This window comes from Phyllostomus hastatus, unplaced genomic scaffold (assembly GCF_019186645.2).
Source record: "Phyllostomus hastatus isolate PE091 unplaced genomic scaffold, TTU_PhHast_1.1 phas_contig_17, whole genome shotgun sequence".
Taxonomy (NCBI): Eukaryota; Metazoa; Chordata; class Mammalia; order Chiroptera; family Phyllostomidae; genus Phyllostomus; species Phyllostomus hastatus.
In genome coordinates, this window is record NW_025333664.1 from 18,378,474 (window position 1) to 18,392,354 (window position 13,881).

General features: G+C 52.6%; 1 protein-coding gene across 3 annotated transcripts in view; it reads left to right on the forward strand.

Moving 5' to 3' along the window:
• The window catches only part of LOC123814909 (fer-1-like protein 4), a 33,628-nt gene extending 20,746 nt beyond the window's left edge, over positions 1 to 12,882 (forward strand). For all 3 annotated transcript variants that reach the window (XM_045833048.1, XM_045833049.1, XM_045833050.1), the window contains 13 exons: positions 35 to 135; positions 212 to 349; positions 451 to 567; positions 7,282 to 7,409; positions 7,599 to 7,769; positions 8,186 to 8,340; positions 8,927 to 9,087; positions 9,617 to 9,702; positions 10,962 to 11,060; positions 11,288 to 11,529; positions 12,001 to 12,287; positions 12,367 to 12,467; positions 12,569 to 12,882. In XM_045833048.1, the coding sequence (XP_045689004.1) occupies positions 35 to 135; positions 212 to 349; positions 451 to 567; positions 7,282 to 7,409; positions 7,599 to 7,769; positions 8,186 to 8,340; positions 8,927 to 9,087; positions 9,617 to 9,702; positions 10,962 to 11,060; positions 11,288 to 11,529; positions 12,001 to 12,287; positions 12,367 to 12,467; positions 12,569 to 12,773 (1,991 nt within the window). In that variant the 3' untranslated portion in view covers positions 12,774 to 12,882. The remainder of the gene's footprint in view (positions 1 to 34; positions 136 to 211; positions 350 to 450; positions 568 to 7,281; positions 7,410 to 7,598; positions 7,770 to 8,185; positions 8,341 to 8,926; positions 9,088 to 9,616; positions 9,703 to 10,961; positions 11,061 to 11,287; positions 11,530 to 12,000; positions 12,288 to 12,366; positions 12,468 to 12,568) is intronic.
• Positions 12,883 to 13,881: the final 999 nt, after the last annotated feature.

Consider the following 13,881-nt stretch of genomic DNA (forward strand, 5'->3'; position numbering starts at 1 on the left):
CAGTATTTCTAACTGGGCCATTCTGTGCTCCCAGATGGGGCCAACCTCACTTCCGCGGAGGGGGAAGCCCAAGACCAGGGCAAGGCTGAAGTCAAACGCTCCATGTCCCTGAAAAAAGCAATTGCCACTCTGAAGGTGACCGGGTGTTGGGGAAAGGGGATTCTGCTTGGATTCTGGACGTTGGGCCGTCACCGAGGCCCTTGCCTTTCAGATCTACAACAGCTCCCTGGAGGAAGAATTTAACCACTTTGAAGACTGGCTGAATGTGTTTCCCCTGTATCGAGGGCTAGGTGGTCAGGATGCAGATGGAGAGGAAGAAGGGTCTGGGAACCTGGTGGGCAAGTTTAAGGTGTGTTTGAAGAAGGAACAAAGTGGGGACCCGGGAGCACAGGTGGGGGTGTGGGAGGGAGATTCTCTTACCGGGGCCTGTCTATCCTCCCTTCCCTCCAGGGCTCCTTCCTCATTTACCCTGAATCAGAAGCAGTGTCATTCTCTGAGCCCCAAATCTCCCGGGGGATCCCACAAAACCGGCCCATCAAGCTCTTGGTCAGAGTGTATGTGGTAAAGGTGAGTATCCATCAGCCCCACACACCTCCAGCAAAGGGAACATACATGAAACCTACAGACCGAAGGATCGGGAGGAAGTCTCAGGGATCAGTGTCCACCTTCTTCATTTTCAGGTGGGGAATCTTAGGCACAAAGTTAAGAGACTCCCCAAGGTCACAAAGCTTGCTCAGGGCAGCAGCAGACATTAGAGCTGAGGTCTCCTGCCTCCTTGTTCATAGTTCCAGTCCCGTAGAATGGCGTGTAGGATTCCAGGAAGAGCACAGCCCTGAATTCCAGGCTTCTCGATGGCTTGTCGTCACGTGCCTTTGCACAGGGCCTTCCGCTGCTGCAGTCCCCATGCGGCACCCAGCAGGACCCCAAAGCTCCCTAATGGCATCTCAGGGAACGAGAGGAATTGGGGGGGGTTGCTCTGCCCCTTCACTCCCAGCGCCAGAACAGATGCTGTACTTTTATCTGGTTTAAATACAGGGATTCTGACTAAGACGTAATTTTAAAACATGTCCCATGGGCTGTTCTACCAAAGTCTAAGAATCTTAGTGCATAAAGACATAATAGGGCTTCCGGCCAAGATGGAGGCATAGGTGGACGCACCGTACCTCCACGCACAACCAAAATAGGGACAACAACAATTTAGAAATAGAATAACATCCAGAAATGATAGAAAATTGATCGGAATGGAAGTCGGACAACCAAGAAGTTGAATTAGACCCCTGCATCCAGACTGGCAGGAGGGGCGGAGAGGAGCAGCCAGGCTTGGGTCGCAGTGCGGAGAGCAGAGAGCAGTGGGACAGGACGCGTAAGGCAGCCGGGGTGTGTAAGACCGCAGCGGGTGGACCCTGAGTGCATAGACGGCAGCTGGCAGACCCCAGCCCAGGGGTGGCAACCAGCAATCAGCAGACCCAGTGAGGGGGCAATTGTAATGCAAGGCAGTGCGTGCAACCCAGGATCACAGCGCCGGGAAATAGAGCCTCGGGGCACTGACTGAGGTCGCCTGTGGGAGTTGAGGTACACGGAGTGACACCCAGTCTCACAGGGGAGGTCCTTGGAGGGTCCCATGGCGTGCACAAGCCCACCCACATGGGAATTGGCACCAGAGGGGCCCAGTTTGCTTGGGGGAAGCAATAGAGGGGACTGAGGTCCCACGGAGAATGGAACAACTGCCATTGTTCCCTCTCAACCCCGCCCTCACATACAACGTCACAACCCAGTGACTGGGGTGCCCTGCCCTGGTCAACACCTAAGGCTCTGCCCCTCACTGTAACAGGTGCGACCAGACCAAAAAAAAGAGAGAGAGAGAGAGAGAGAGAGAGAGAGAGAGAGAGATGTCTCAAACAGAATAACAAATTAAAGCCCCAACATTCATCATTTTAAGTGACTGAGGGATAGCTAACCTATCAGGTGCACAGTTCAAAACACTGGTGATCAGGATGCTCACAGAACTGGTTGATTTTGGTGGCAAATTAGATGAACAAATGCAGGCTACGATAAGAGAAATGAAGGAAAATGCACAGGGAACCAATAGTGATGGGAAGGAAACTAGGACTCAAAACAATAGAGTGGACCAGAAGGAAGAAAGAAACAACCAAACAGGAAAGAATGGAGAAATAAGAATTCAAAATAACGAGGAGAAGCTTAGGAACCTCCTGGACATCTTTAAACATTCCAACATCCAAATTATAGGGGTACCAGAAGGAGAAGAGGAAGAGCCAGAAATTGAAAACTTATTTGAACAAATAATAAAGGAGAACTTCCCCATTCTGGCAAAGGAAATAGACTTCCAGGAAGTCCAGGAAGCTCAGAAAGTCCCAAAGAAGTTGGACCCAAGAAAGAACACACCAAGGCACATCATAATTACATTAGCCAAGGTAAAAATGAAGGAGAGAATCCTAGAAGCAGCAAGAGATAAGGAGATAGTCACCTACAAAGGAGTTCCCATCAGACTGTCAGCTGATTTCTCAAAAGAGACCTTACAGGCAAGAAGGGGCTGGAAAGAAGTATTCCAAGTCATGAAAGGCAAGGACCTCCATCCGAGATTGCTCTATCCAGCAAAGCTTTCATTTAGAATGGAAGGGCAGATAAAGTGCTTCTCAGATAAGGTCAAGTTAAAGGAGTTCATCATCACCAAGCCCTTATTTTATGAAATGTTAAAGGGACTTATCTAAGAAAGGAAGATAAAAAAAACATGTATAGTAAAAGGACAGCAAACTCACAATTATTAACAACCACATCTAAAACAAAACCAAAAGAAACTAAGCAAACAACTAGAACAGGGACAGAACCACAGAAATGGAGATCGCTTGGAGGGTTAGCAACAGGGGAGTGGGAGAGGGAGAGAAGGGGAAAAGGTACAGAGAATAAGTAGCATAGATTGTAGGTAGGAAATAGACAGGGGGAGGGCAAGAATAGTATGGGAAATGTAGAAGCTAAAGAACTTATGACACATGGACATGAACTAAAGAGGGGGAACGTGGGTGGGAGAGGGTGTACACGGTAGAGGGGAGTGAAGGGGGGAAATGGGACCACTGTAATAGCATAATCAATAAAAGATATTTAAAAAAAAAAGACATAATAGGAGTCATCCTGACCTGCTTCCTGCAGACTAGGTGATCTGAGATGACTTCCTGCTATAACGTACCTGGAAGTGCTAGATCAACAATCTTTTAAGTAAATGCTAATCTCATAAGAAAGGGAATTCTCAGTGGGCCCAAATGAAGAGGCCACAGGAATCGCAAGCCCTGAAGCTCAGTTTGTCTCAATGGGGCTTTGTCCACACCTGGACCCCTAGTCGTGGGTTCTCATAGCCTATCTGAGGTGGGAGCCACAGCCAAGACCCTGGCAGGAAGCAGCACGCAGGAAGCAGCACCCAGCAAGGGCTCCGCTCTCAGCGAAGGTGGGCGCTGGGAGGCCCACTCACCGGGGGAAGAGCCTGTAAGGTCTGTCTCAGCCTCCGTTCCAGCTGAGGGAGATGGAGGGAAGTGCCTTTCCTGAGAATTTATTGTTTGAGTTTCGTCCTCACATTGCTTTAAGACTTGGATCAATATTATTTAGTCCAGAAAACTCAAAGCTGAGAGATTGGCTTAACTGGTTCCATATCAGGCCTCATACATTCCGTAGATTTGGATAACCAAATTACAAAGTCCCGAATTATAAAGTATACAAGAAAACAATCTATTAGGAACAATTTTTAGGGAAAAAAATGCACCAAGGAGAAATATAAACCTCTAAGGGCTTTGATGTTAGACTTTTCAAATATTAGAAATGTAGAACAACTGTTTAAAATATTTCACTAGCAGGAAACAAGAGGCTATCGAAAGTGACTTGAAAGTCTTGAAAATAATCAAATAAAATTTCTAAAAATGGAAGACTGTTGAAAATATGTCCTGGCTGGTGTAGCTCAGTGGATTGAGCACGAACCTATGAACCAAAGAGCTGCTGGTTCGATTACCAGTCAGGGCACACGCCTGGGTTGCAGGCCAGGTCCCTATTTGGGGGCACGTGAGAGGCAACCACACAGTGATGTTTCTCTCCCTCTCTCCTTCCCTTCCCATCTCTCTAAAAGTAAATAAATATTTTAAAAAATAAAAATAAAAATGGAAGACTATTAAAAATAAAATCTTTTAAAAAAGATTTTGAAGAAGGAACGAAGTGGGGACCTTCTTGAGTTTATTTATTTTTAGAGAGAGGGGAAGGGAGAGAAACACCAATGTGTGGTTGCTTCTCACACCCCTAACTGGGGGAGGGGGTGCAGCTGGGTAATCATGGCGATTAATTGTAAATCAGGAGGTTTCTGGCTGACAGTACAGGCTTCAGTTTGTTTTGGTGAGATTTGTCTTTGGATTCAGGGTCCAGGCGCTCCAGTCTGGTATGTCCTGTAAAAGTTCCTAAAACACCTTCACGGGGGATGCTTTTAGTAATCTGTGCAGCCCTGAGAGTAGGGGTTCCGAGGAACAACAGTTAATCATGCCTGACAAGTCCGTTCAAATACTACAGTTCAATTGAACTACCTACAGGAACATGTATCAATGAGGATAAATCCAGCATGAATTTGAATGCAGGTGGGATGATTCCCAGCTTGTGGAACGTGGCACCGGTGGGGCATTTCCCCTTTGTCTTCTCGAAGATCATCCCAAAACAAAGAGAACAAACAAAAAAACCAGCTTTCCATGATGGTGAAATCAGAATGCTCTTTAAAGCTGCAAACCGCCAGCAAGCCTGGAAGAGCTTCTGGGGGCTGTGCAGACGCAGTCGTGTGGGCCTGGGGACAGGGGCCGGCATCATGCGGGCGGCAGAGTCTGTCCTCAGAGGGGAAGGGCGCCCCTGAGGGTTCAAGCCCGCAGCGCTCTCTGAAAGCTAAAAATGCTGGATGAAACTTGGAAAGCATTGTTAAAAATGCAATGCTGGGCTTCTAAGAAAGTAAGGGATTTCAGAGGGAAAAAAATAAAAATCAAAGTAAAAGCCGGGAACTGTTTTAAAATCTACCCAGGATCTTGCTTTTATCCGGGTATGGTGAGGCCGAGGGACCGGGAGATGGTTTGCCGCCTTTGAGAAGAGTCTGTTTGTCTCAGTTCTCAGGGTGGGGGAGGGGGCTGTGCTGCACCACCAGGGCCTCTGCGGGAAGCACCAGGGTCAGTCCAGAGGGGAATGCCCGGGCCGGAGTCTTTGTGGTGGTTTCCCCGGGAAAGGCAAGGCAAGGCAGTTTGTAAGCAGCTTTAGGACTGGCTAGTTTGAATAGTCCCTGCAGGTTCTGGGGTGGAGGGGCTGCCTCTGGTTACCTGGTGCCTGGTTCTGGAGATGATGACGAGGGTGGAGGGATATCATTACTTCCTGGAGTATACGAACCTGATAAAGGAGGCGGGTCAGAGTATGGGTTCTGGATTGTTTAGTATGCAGGCAAAAGGTGCTCTGGCAGGTGCCTTGTTTGCTAACTCTAGGAATTAGCTAGCCCTGGGAGGGGCAGCCTCCCCAGGGTAGTAAGGCCCCAGATACTGGAGCATCGAGAATACATAAAGTAAGAATATAGTTAATACAGGAACCTAGAGAGATAAGTTGAGTGGGAGCCACTCAAGCTGGCTTTCACTCAACAGTAACTGGCTGTTGACCCTGGGGACCGCAGCTCCCTTGCAGGAGGTTGACAGGTAGTGAGGACAGAGGATAAAGCTGTGGGTTACCCTGGGAGAGGAGTGTGAGTGGAAGGCTTTCTGTGAAGTGGAGCCCCAAAAGCTATAGCCTCAGCATAAAGACGAACAAAAACAGGAACCTGTAAGGCAGGTGGGATATGGAGGAGGCTTGCCTGACTTAACCTTGGCAATGGTGAGAGGGCCCGAAACCTCCAATAAGCATTGATGTCCACGCGCTGGCTCTAATGCAGTTCTGGGCCTGAGTTCCCACCATCTGAGTGATCCCCAAAACCGCAGCTGGAGGGTTTGGTTTAACGTGGCGCAAGTTCATAGTTTGCTCAGGAAACTGGCAGAAATGAAAGCAAGGCCCTCTGTGCAGACCAACTGCACCTGCAGTGCAGGATGGGTTCAGCCAAACTTGAGTCAGGATCCAAAGTGCCAGACGACAAAGAAACAAACCACCCTGAATAAGAATAGCAAAAATCACAATAGATTCAGATCCCCAGGGCCCTTGATATTGGAGCAACTAGACAGAGAATACAAAATAACTATACATGAAATATTTAAAGAAATAAAAGAATGAATTGAAAATGAACAAGGAACAAGAGACTATTAAAAATAAACAATAAATGTGAAGGACCAGATAGGATTTTTAGCAATTAAAAGAGTAATATTTAAAACGAAAAACTTGGTGGTAGAGCAAAAGATGTGACCAGTTACTTCACAAAAGAAAACCTACGTAAGGCCAAGAAGCACATGCAAAGATACTCAGCATGCTTTGTCAGCGGGGAAATGCAAAGGAAAACCACAATGAGCTACAATTTCACATACACCGTAACGGCTAAAATAAAATAGGCTGACAATACCAAGTGTTGGTAAAAATGTGGAACATCTGGAGCTCCCATACACTGCAGGTAGGAGTGTTAAAAACCACTAAAAATATATTGTTGTATGTAAATTATACTCCAATACTTTATGCATATTATGCACTTACTAAATTATGTAATTATCAAAACAGTAAAAGTAAGTGTAATACATACAGCTTAAAAACATACCATATGGCATTGCCTATTGCTTAGGAATCCATGTATTTGTAGTAAAAGTAGTTTTACTATTTTGTGTGTGTGTGTGTGAGTGATAACCCGCCAGTAAAGGGTTCTGGCTACACCAGCGATGGAAAGGGAATTAAGTCAGGTAAGGGAATTCAGGGGACTTCCATTTGTCGGTAGTGTCTTACTGATTAAGCTGGGCACGTATGCTCATTGTACTATTCCTTTATTTAGTTAAAATTCTTAACTTTAAAAGTGAACTATGCTCCTTGTAAAAAATAAAAGTCAAACAATATGGAAAGTTATAAATGGAATAATAAGCCCTTAAACATTTTCCCACATATTTTGTTTCATGTCTTAGCTATTTCATAATTCATTTCAAAGAATAAAAGTCATTTGGTACAACCTCTAGTTCACTCCTGGTGGTGGGAGCTCTCTCCTTGGTAACTTCCTCTTTACGCTTAATCGAAGATCAGGTTCAGCAAGGGTAGTAACCTTGGGTTATGACAATGACATTTCTCTCAGTTCCACCCATGCTGTCCCCCTAGGCTACCAACCTGTCTCCCGCGGACCCCAACGGCAAAGCGGACCCCTACGTGGTGGTGAGCGCTGGCCGGGAGCGGCAGGACACCAAGGAGCGCTACATCCCCAAGCAGCTGAACCCCATCTTTGGAGAGTGAGGCTGGGCCCGGGGTTTTGGAAACACCTTTGCCATTCGGCCCTGTGGTCCAGCTCATGCTCAGGCAGCTTATGTGCTGGTGGTGGGGCAATGGGCAGAGGCTTCTGAGACCCCTGGAGCCCCTGCCCACATAAGAGCACCTCCTGGGGCACGGAGGTGTCCTCAGCCATCCTCCCTCCTGGCCAGGGTCCTGGAGCTCAGCGTCTCTCTGCCTGCTGAGCCAGAGCTGACCGTGGCTGTGTTTGATCACGACCTGGTGGGTTCTGACGACCTCATCGGGGAGACCCACGTCGACCTGGAAAACCGATTCTACAGCCACCACAGGGCGAACTGTGGGCTGGCCTCCCAGTATGACGCGTGAGTCGGACAGGGCCCTCAGGAGCCGTTCTTCGTCTTGGGAAGACATCCAGGGGCACATCTCCATTTAGTGCCCCCAGATCCCTCGATTTCGTAGACGGGGGCCTCCCGTGACCAAGACGTTAGAGCTCAGTGGTCCAAGTCCAACTTGGGAATTGGGATCCTGTAGCTGATGAGTCACTTTTTCCCACTAAGCCTCAGTCTCCTCATTTGCAAAATGGAGGTAATTATATCAGTATCTCCTTCCTTGGAGCACCTGGTATCCATTTTCTACTTCCACAGTTACCATAAGTGAGCTGTCTTCCACCAGGGTTATGAACCTGGATCCCATGTCTTCGAGGGTCCCCATCTCTGCCCCTGTGTCCAGCTGTGTCCATCACCGGCCCCAATGAGGCATATTCCTTTTCTGTCTGCAGGGAGGGGTACAATGCCTGGCGAGATGCTTTCCGGCCTCCTCAGATCCTGGCGGGGCTGTGCCAACGCTGTGGCCTGCCCGCCCCCGAATACCGAGTGGGAGCTGTCAAGGTGGGCAGCAAGGTCTTTCTGACACCGCCTGAGACCCTGCTCCCAGGTACCAGCCCCTTTCTGCTGGACAGTCCATAGGGAGCAAGACGGTAGAACACGGTACGGGGGCTCCTGGTGCCCAGTCTGGTGCGCTCCCTGGAGAGCCTGCCTTTTTCTGCAAACAGAGGAGGCGAGTTTGGCTGAGTACGGACAAGGTTCTTGGACGGTGGGGAGAAAATGGTCTTCGTTGGTGAGCATGAGATCCCCAAAGAGCCAAAGTGGACTCCTCAGAGCCATGATTAATCATGTTCCCAGAACACAGGGTGGCCCATCGCGGGTCCCATACAACAGAACGTGCTTGTGGAATTGAGTCCTGGTCTCATAAACGGCTGGTCGTCTGTGTCTAAACAGTGTCTGTGCAAAGGCTACAGACTCTTCAACTCCCCTGTCCCTGGACTGCCGGCTTTTCACGGGCAGAAGTCCTTACAGCAGCATGCCCCCACTCTGTGTTTTGTGGACCTGCCCTCCCAGCCCATGGACTTGGTCCACCACAGCCGCTGCATCAGCTTAGAGCTTCTGCTCAAGGGTGAGGGGAAGAAAGGAGGACAGTTGGGAGCTGGATGGAACCTGGGATCACGTCCTTCTTGTTGCAGGTAGTGGGGGCCCCAAGGTGGCAAGTGAGGTCTCCGAGGAGGCCCAGGCATTGCTTGTGCTGCGGCGCTGGCACGAGATGCCAGGTCTTGGGATTCAGCTGGTGCCTGAGCACGTAGAAACGCGGCCCCTCTACCATCCCCGCAGCCCGGGGCTGCTGCAGGTGAGGGAGGGCTCAGCACCCAACCCAGAACCCCAGGACTCTGAGCGGGTCCTGCACCCTGGGCCTCCAGGGTGCCTATCCCCCAAGACCTCCACCTGGGCACTAACTGCTGCTTCGGATTTCGGCCCCAACCCTGGTCCCCAGCATCCCCACTCTAGCCTTGGACCTCCTACCCCGCCCCGGCCTCTGGTCCTGCAGGATTCCCACCCCGGGGCCACCAAGGTTCATTCACACTTGGACTCCCAAACCTGACCCCAGGTCTCTCGGATCTGGACCTCGAGGGCACCAGACCTTACTTTGGCTCTCGACCTTCCACTCCTGGGGCCTCATCCCTGATCCCCTAACCTAACCTCAGCCTTGGATCCTCCACTTCAGACCCCACCTTCATCCTCATTACCCACAGTCCGCCCAGCCACGCCCTCTTCTCTCTGCCCGGGGCAAGGCACAGCCTCTGGCCACAGGGCCGTTAGGGGAGGTGGAGACACCAGCAAGACCCTATAACCTGCTGCCGCTTCACATGTGTCCCCAGGGATCTCTTCACATGTGGATTGACATCTTCCCCCGGGATGTGCCTGCACCACCCCCAGTTGACATCAAGCCTCGACAGCCAATCAGGTGAGAGAGAAAGTCCTGGCCCCTCTTGCCACAGGGCGGGCACCTCTGGGACTAGTGCAGCCTGGGCCCCAGTGCAGTAGGCAGAGGTTGCTGACCCAGGCTTTTCAATTAGGTGAGCTATTGGTCCCCTCTTTTAAAAACAAGCTATTGTGGGTCGGGTGTCTGTCACTTCCAAATACCAATAAGCCCCAGTGCCCTGAGCCGGTATGATCAGAGCTCTGTGCAGTGTGTCTGCATTTCAGAGGTTGTCAGCAGTCTGTCACTTTCCACCTCTGGGCTTCGCTCTTCTTGGCGTCACTGTCAGGGAGGCTTTCGGTCTGGGGGCAAGGTGGCTTCTGATGGTGCCAGGTTTACATCTGACCAACTGGGTTACGTGAGCAGAAAAATACACACCTTTTCCTGTTGGAGCAGAATTCTCAGGACCGGCTCTCATTAGGCCGGCTGACCCCTGATCCACTCAGTGTGGTCACGGGGCTGAATCTGATTGGCCAGTTCTGGGTGATGTCCTAGGTGATGGTCCTACCTCTGGAGCCAGGTAGGGGTCTGTCTCTCCCGCTAGAATCACACAGATTGACAGTATTTGGGATGAGGGGTCACCAACGGAAAATCAGGGTGCTGTCAGTGAAGGGGGAATTGATCCCGGACAAGAGAAAACATCCAGGAGACCCCGTGACAGCCAAGGACAGGGCTATTTGGGGTAGGACCAAGAAGGATGCAGCCCCTCCTTTTGTCCTTTGGGGGCTGTATGCTGTGTTGCCACACTGTGTGGCTTTGCCTGGCACTTCTCTCTGCAGACTGGCTTTCTCTGCCTACCTATCCCTCTTCTGCTCCCCAGAACTTCAGCTTGCATGTCACTTTGGCTTACCGCGGCTCCAGCTCTGCATCCGATGCTACATGACTCAACTTTTCAGGGTCCTGATTCCAAATTTATGGGAGGGAAAACCTTGCTGGCTCGACTGGGTCAGCAACCATCCCTGGTGCCACTGCTGTGGCTGGGGCGGTGCACAGCAGATGGGGCGGTGCACAGCAGATGGGGTGGTCCACAGTGGATAGGGAGGTCCACAACGGATGGGGCAGTCCACAGCCAATGGGGCGATACTTGTCCCTCAAAGGACCATGGACATCCTGATCACCCAGTGGGGCACACATCAGGTGCTTAGTGGATGTCAGTGGCCCTGGCCCAGGTCCCTCCTGCTTCCTGCAGCCATTCCTAGGACTCCCCTCAAGAGTCTGAACCTGCCCCCCCATGCATCCCCCAGTTACGAGCTCAGAGTCATTATCTGGAACACGGAGGATGTGGTTCTGGACGACGTGAACCCGCTCACTGGAGAGATGTCGAGCGACATCTACGTGAAAAGGTAGGCCTGCCAGCTGCACCGCACAGGTGGCTGGATGCTGAGGTGAGGTTGCAATCTTTGGCTTGGGCCCTGGGGCTGAGCCTGAGCCCTGTCCCCTAAGCACCCCCTGTAAGGTGCCTGGAGCTGGGTGGAAGGATGGCCTGGTGGGGGAGCCCAGGGGGAAGCCGGGCTCTGGGTTTGGCCCTGGCTGATGCCCCCCTCAGCCGGCCCCTCCCCCCGCGCTCCAGCTGGGTGAAGGGGCTGGAGCACGACAGGCAGGAGACAGACGTGCACTTCAACTCCCTGACTGGGGAGGGGAACTTCAACTGGCGCTTCGTGTTCCGCTTTGACTACCTGCCCACGGAGCGGGAGGTGAGCATCCGGTGCCGGCCCGGACCCTTCGCGCTGGAGGAGGCTGAGTTCCGGCAGCCGGCAGTGCTGGTCCTGCAGGTCTGGGACTATGACCGCATCTCTGCCAACGACTTCCTCGGTACTGGAGCCTCCCTCCCACCTCAACCTAGCCCCGACTGCTGCCCTCACTGCCCTGGCCCCTCATTGCCCTGCCCCAGGCCCTTGGTTCCCTATTCCAGCGCAGTGGGATCCTGGGTGTCAGCCTGAGGTCACTAACCTCTGTTCTCTGGCCTAATTACTGAACTTACTCATCCATAAGCATCATGTCCTCCATTCCTCCCCAAATTCCCCAACTCAGTCCTCTGGTTTGACCCCACTCAGGTTGCTCTGGACTCTGAGTCCATGGCCTTTGGTGCCTGTTTTAGCAATCTGGTCCCGCCCTTGACCCTGTTTCACTGGGGGCTGTGGTGTGTGGTCCATAGCTGTGCACCGACTACCACATTCTAATGATTTCTGGTGCCCTGATTTACAATCCCGTGTGCTGCCTCCTTCCCCGTTCCCCAAACGGACCTTTATCTCCCGCCTAACCCGGAGAGCTCTGGACTTGCAGGGTCCCTGGAGCTGCAGCTGCCTGACATGGTGCGAGGCGCCCGGGGCCCGGAGCTCTGCTCTGTGCGGCTGGCCCGTGACGGGGCTGGGCCCAGGTGCAGTCTGTTCCGCTGCCGCCGCTTGCGGGGCTGGTGGCCTGTGGTGAAGCTGCGGGAGCCAGAGGACGAGGAGCGGGAGCAGCGGGAGCAGCGGGAGGCTCGGGCAGGAAAGAAGAGGCGGCGGCAGAGGAAGGGCCGGCCAGAAGACTTGGAGTTCTCAGACTCAGGAGGCAACGTCTACATCCTCACGGTGGGTGTGGCCAGGCCAGGGACTGGGGAGTCAGGGCTGAGCCACCTAAGAGCTCAGCCTCTGTTCCTCCCTTTTCTAGGGGAAGGTGGAGGCAGAGTTTGAGCTGCTGACCATGGAAGAGGCTGAGAAAAGGCCAGTGGGGAAGGGGCGGAAGGAGCCCGAGCCCTTGGAGAAGCCCAAGTGAGTGGGCGCTGGGGGGCCGGCCAGCGCTTGAAGAGGGCGGTGCGGGAGGCCCAGGGCTCCATCATCGTTCTGACGCCTCCTTCCCCAACCCTCTACAGTCGCCCCAAAACCTCCTTCAACTGGTTTGTGAACCCGCTGAAGACCTTCGTCTTCTTCATCTGGCGCCGGTACTGGCGCATCCTGCTGCTGCTGCTGCTGCTGGCACTGATCATCATCTTCCTCCTGCTCGTCTTCTACACCATGCCCGGTCAGATCAGCCAGGTCATCTTCCGCCCCCTGCACCAGGCCCCTGGCCCTAACTGACCTTGGACTCTGATCCCCTGGGGCCCACCCATCTCCCGCTCCTGGAAGTCCTTCCCGTCAATATGAGCTACTTGAGTCCACTGCTTTGTTTGAATAAACCTTCGCCCGCATCCACCACTCTTGATGCCTGAGCATGTGCTGTGAGAGCCCAAAGGCAGAGAACAGAGATGTTCTTGGGTGACCCCAGATGCTGGGGACTCACTGGGCACATGGATACACAAAGATGAAAGCGGACAAATGGATACACAAGCACGAAGGGCTGCCCGTGTGGCCCCACCGCCGGGCAGGATGTCCGGGGCCGAGGAGGAGCCCTGGTTCCCAGTGTCAAACCCTCTGAGCAGCCCACCTGTTGCTCCTGCCAGTGTCTGGGTCCTTCTCACCTAATCTGCTGACGGCTTCTGCCATCCCGTCCCGTGACAGCTAAGCACTTCACAGACTTCGTTAACTTATCCTTCACCAACCCTCAGAGGAGCCAGGCCAGTGAAGGACACTGTTTGCCCTGATCCCAGCCCAAACCGGCCTGAGCACAAGGTGAATGTTTGGGCTGTAATAACACATTCCCAGGGTTTTGCTGGTTGGCTCTGGGTGGAGCTTGTCACAGGGTTTGGATGATGTCCCCAAGCCTCTGGCTCAGCTCTGCTGTCCTCTGGGGGCAGCTCATTCACCGACAGGGAACTGCAGGGCGGCTGCAGCAACCTCCTCTCTTAAGGGGGAAGCTTTCCTGGTCCTGACAGAGCCCGGCTCCTGCAGGGTCTCTGCAGCCAGGGGGATGGGATGTGCGACGGGGCCGGGCTCAGGGCTGGGGGGTCCTCCTCCCACCACAGAGCTGGGAGGGTGAAGGGAGGTTCCCAGAGGAATTCAGGATGCTGTTCACAAGCGGAACGGTTCCTGGGTGGCCCAGAAAACATGGCTGCCTACAGCTGTCACCCACGTCATTCAGATGAGACTGGTTTCTAGATTAAGTGACAGGTTCAGCATCTCACAGATTGTAAGTGATCACATAGGGGATGGACCTCAGGTCCGCCTGCCTCCAGAGGTCACTACCTCTGCCCTCTCCCCGCATCACCCCCACTGCTGTCTGACGCAGAAACTCCCTGAGAAATGACTG